This window comes from Glycine max, chromosome 4 (genome assembly GCF_000004515.6).
Source record: "Glycine max cultivar Williams 82 chromosome 4, Glycine_max_v4.0, whole genome shotgun sequence".
Classification (NCBI taxonomy): domain Eukaryota; kingdom Viridiplantae; phylum Streptophyta; class Magnoliopsida; order Fabales; family Fabaceae; genus Glycine; species Glycine max.
Genome location: NC_016091.4, coordinates 31,787,715 through 31,792,305, shown reverse-complemented (window position 1 = coordinate 31,792,305; position 4,591 = coordinate 31,787,715). Strand labels below are relative to the sequence as shown.

Here is a 4,591-nt window from a genome sequence, read left to right as displayed (position 1 = left end):
TGGCCTGGGCCCATTCCGTTTCTTCCAACCCTGATTCTGCTATAATTCTCAAAGAAGGAATCTCCACCTCAAAAGAGAAGCACAACTTCTATCCTATACACCAAAGAGAACGGGGTTGCCCCAGTAGAAGTGCGCACATAAGTTTGATAACCATGCAATGCAAATGGTAGCATCTCATTCCAATCTTTGTATGACATTGTCATCTTCTGAATGATCTTCTTGATATTTTTATTGGCAACCTCAATTGCCCCATTCATCTTAGGTCGATAAGGCATCAAATTATGGTGTTGGATCTTGAAATCCTCACACATCTCCTTCATCATTTTGTTGTTCAAGTTAGTGGCATTATTGGTGATTATTTTTCTGGGCAACCCATATCTGCAAATTATCTCCTTCTTGATGAATCTAACCACCACATTCCTAGTCACATTAGCATACGAGGCAGCTTCCACCCATTTGGTGAAGTAATCAATGGCGACTAGGATGAAATGATGCCCATTCTTGATGAATCTAACCACCACATTCCTAGTCACATTAGCATACGAGGCAACTTCCACCCATTTGGTGGAGTAATCAATGGCGACTAGGATGAAACGATGCCCATTCGAAGCCTTAGGTTCAATAGCCCCAATCACGTCTATGCCCCACATCAAGAACGATCATGGTGCTGACTACACGGTACAGGTGGAGCATTAACATTATCTACAAAAGTTTGGAACTTGTGGCATTTCCTGACGTGAACACAACAATCACTTTCCATGGTGATCCAGTAATACTTGGCTCTCAGAATCTTTCGGACCATGGCATGCCCATTGGCATGGGTGCCAAAGGATCCTTCAAGCACCTCCGTTAGTATCTACTCGGCCTCATCTATATTCACACACCGGAGCAGTACCATATCATGGTTTCTTTTATTTAGGACATCCCCACTTAGAAGGAAACTGGTCGCCAACCTCTGTAATGTCCTCTTGTCATTGTCAGAGGCCTCAGCTGGGTATTCTTTGTCCTTGATGTATCGTTTGATATCAAAATACCAAGGCTTACCATCCTCCTCTTCTTCTATCAAACAATAGTGTGCAGGCTTAACGTGACATTTGATGTCTATGCATGGCAAATCTCTGTGAGGGTTTATTTTGAACACAGACGATAAAGTGGCGAGAGCATAAGCCATTTGGTTTTCCTCTCTAGGAATGTGATGAAATGATATATCATCAAAGAGTTCCATCAATTCCTTGATGTAAGCCTGATAAGGTATCAACTTACGGTCTTTGGTTTCCCATTCACATTTCAACTGATGAATTACCAATGTCGAATCTCCGTACACTTTGAGCAACTTAACCCTAAAGTCGATTGTCGCTCGGATTCCTAGGGCACATGCTTTGTACTCTGCCATATTATTTGTATTATGAAACACAATCTAGCCGTGAAAGGCAAACATTGTTTGTCTCGCGAAACCAACACCGCCCCAATTCCATGACCCAATGAATTAGACGCACCATCAAACCATACAATCCACTTCTCTTTGTCTTCATCCTCACTCTCTTCCATGATATCCTCATCAGGGAAATCTGGATGCATAGGCTGAAAATCACTTATGGGTTGTTGAGCTAGATAATCTTCTAAGGCGCTCCCTTTTAATGCCTTCTGAGTGACATAAACAATATCAAATTCCGACAACAAAACCTGCCATCGAGCTATTCTCCTAGTAAGAGTGGGCTTTTCGAAGATGTACTTGACTGGATCCATTTTGGACACCAACCAAGTAGTATAACTCAACATATACTACCTCAAACAGTTAGTTGCCCATGCCAAGGCATAACATGTCCTTTCTAGTAATGAGTAGTTCATCTTGCATGTTGTGAATTTCTTGCTCAAGTAATAAATGGCTCATTTTTTTTTTGGATTCATCGTGTTGCCCCAGCACACACCCTATCGACTCATCTAACATCGTCATGTACAAAATAAGAAGTCTTCCAGGCACTGGTGGTATGAGCAAGAGACGATTCATCAAACACCTTTTAATTCTCTCAAATGCTACCTGACAATCATCTCCCACTTAACAGACTGATTCTTACGCAACAACCTGAAAAGAGGCTCACAAGTGGCAGTTAATTGTGATATGAATCTAGTGATGTAATTCAACCTCCCCAAGAACCCCCGTACTTGTTTCTCTATACGCGGCTCAGGCTTCTCAAGGATTGCTTTCACCTTTTCCAAATCCACCTTTATTCCTCTTTGGCTCACAACAAAATCGAGCATCTTTCCAGATTTTACCCCAAACGTGCACTTCGCGGGATTCAATCTTAACTTGTATTTACGTAGTCGCTCGAACAACTTTCACAAATTGACTAAGTGCTCCTCCTCCATTCTTGATTTTGCAATCATGTCGTCTACATAGACTTTGATCTCCTTATGCATCATGTCATGGAACAATGCCACCATGGCCCATTGGATGTTGCCCTAGCATTTTTTAGCCCAAACAACATCACCTTATATTAGAAGGTTCCCCATGGAGTGATGAAAGTCGTCTTCTTCATGTCCTCCGGTGCCATCTTTATCTGATTATACCCTGAAAACCCATCCATGAAAGAGAATAGGGCAAAATGGGTCATATTATCCACCAGAACGTTAATATGCGGCAAAGGAAAATTATCCTTTGGACTGGCTCGATTTAGATCTTAATAGTCCATGCATATTCGCACTTTTCCATCCTTTTTGGGGATTGGCACGATGTTCGCAAGCCACTCTGGGTATCGGGCGATGGCCAAAAAACCTGCATCAAACTATTTCTTCATCTCTTCTTTTATCTTTACGGACATCTCAGGCTTCATTCTCCTTAATTTTTGTTTCACCGAGGAGCAGTCGAGATTCAACGGTAGCCTGTGTTGCACAATTTATGAGCTCAAACTAGGCATATCCTGATAAGACCAAGTGAAGATGTCTTGGTAGTCTCTCAATAGGGCCATCAACTCTTCTCGGATGTCAGCTGACACACAAGTGCCAATCTTAACCTCCTTTTTCTCTTCACCAGTGCCCAAGTTAACAACCTCTGTTTCCTCTTGATGCGGTTTTATCTCCCTTTCTTCCCACTCCACTATCCTCCTCAAATCAGGAGGGAATCCCCAATCCTCATCTTCTTCCTCTTCGGTTTGATTGACTAGTTGCTCAAAATCAACATCCAAGGCCTCAATATCACTGCCCTCACAAAACTCATTATCGGATCTGCAAAAAATCATTTAATCACAACAAAAATAAATATGAAGAGAGACAAAACGAACAAAGGTGCAAAAGGGAATACGTCAATAAAATGTAGTATATTAATGATCACTTGAATATTAAAGAAAAGTATGCCCAACAAAATGGTAACTCCTAAAGCCCTAGGCACAGAAATAGGATCAAAACTATTTGATTACATCAAATACGAAACAAAAATCTTCGGTTTCTCAACATTATTTTAATGATATTTTAGTGTACAATAGGAGCCTAGATGATCACTTAGGACATCTAAGGCAAGTTCTTTCAGTCCTTAGGAAAAACACTCTCTATGCCAATATAGAGAAGTGTACTTTTTGTGTAGATAATATAGCTTTCTTAGGGTTTGTAGTTGGTAGAAATGAGGTCCAAGTGGACTCTGAGAAAATCAAGGCCATCCAAGAATGGCCCACCTAATTTCTCTACACTTGCCTCATCTCTCAATGAGCTGGTGAAGAAGAATGTGACATTCACTTGGGGTGAAAGACAAGAGTAAGCCTTTGCTTTGCTCAAAGAAAAGCTCACTAAGGCACCTATTCTAGCTCTTCCTAACTTTTCTAAAACTTTTGAGCTAGAATATAATGCCTCTAGAGTGGGTGTGAGAGTTGTATTGTTGCAAGGTGGGCACCCTATTGCTTATTTTAGTGAAAAACTTCATGGTGCCACCCTCAACTACCCCACCTATGATAAAGAGCTTTATTCCTTAATAAAAGCCCTCCAAAGTTGGGAACATTATCTTGTTTCCAAGGAATTTGTCATTCATAGTGATCATGAATCACTTAAATACATTAGAGGGCAAAGCAAGTTAAACAAAAAGCATGCAAAATGGGTAGAGTACCTTGCGCAATATCCATATGTTATCAAATACAAAAAGGGAAAAACAAATGTGGTAGCGGATGCCCTCTCTAGGAGGCACACATTGTTTTGCTCCCTAAAAGCTCAAATTTTAGGATTTGATAACATTAGGGAATTGTATGCTTTAGATGAACATTTCTCTCCCATTTATGAGAGTTATAGGCAAAAGGCCCAAGATGGATTCTATTTGGCTGAGGGGTATTTGTTCAAATAGGGAAAGCTTTGCATACCCCAAGGATCCATCAGGAAATTACTAGTCAAAGAGAGCCATGAGGGCGGGCTCATGGGCCACTTTGGGATAGACAAGACCCTTGTCTTACTCAAAGAAAAGTTCTATTGGCCCCATATAATGAAAGATGTCCATAAGCATTGCACTAAGTGTGTGTCTTGTTTACAAGCCAAGTCTATGGTGATGCCTCATGGGCTATACACACCTTTACCCATCCCATCTGCACCTTGGGTAGACATTAGTATGGACTTTGTC

At 41.0% G+C, this 4,591-nt stretch overlaps 1 protein-coding gene across 1 annotated transcript; it reads right to left on the bottom strand.

Annotated features, from left to right (window-relative positions):
• Positions 1-856: 856 nt before the first annotated feature.
• LOC102665241 (uncharacterized) lies at positions 857-1,746 on the bottom strand. Its single transcript, XM_006579133.1, has 2 exons — positions 1,497-1,746; positions 857-1,386 (listed from the first exon to the last, which is right to left on the bottom strand). The coding sequence occupies exons 1-2, from the start codon at positions 1,744-1,746 to the stop codon at positions 857-859; spliced, it is 780 nt and encodes a 259-aa protein (XP_006579196.1).
• Positions 1,747-4,591: the final 2,845 nt, after the last annotated feature.

Excerpts from the sequence above, each read along its gene's own strand:
- LOC102665241 (XM_006579133.1), bottom strand. The coding sequence starts at position 1,746 with ATGGATCCAGTCAAGTACATCTTCGAAAAGCCCACTCTTACTAGGAGA. Across the intron at positions 1,387-1,496 it reads GTGGATTGTATGGTTTGATG|AGTACAAAGCATGTGCCCTA; the intron begins GTGCGTCTAATT and ends ATAATATGGCAG.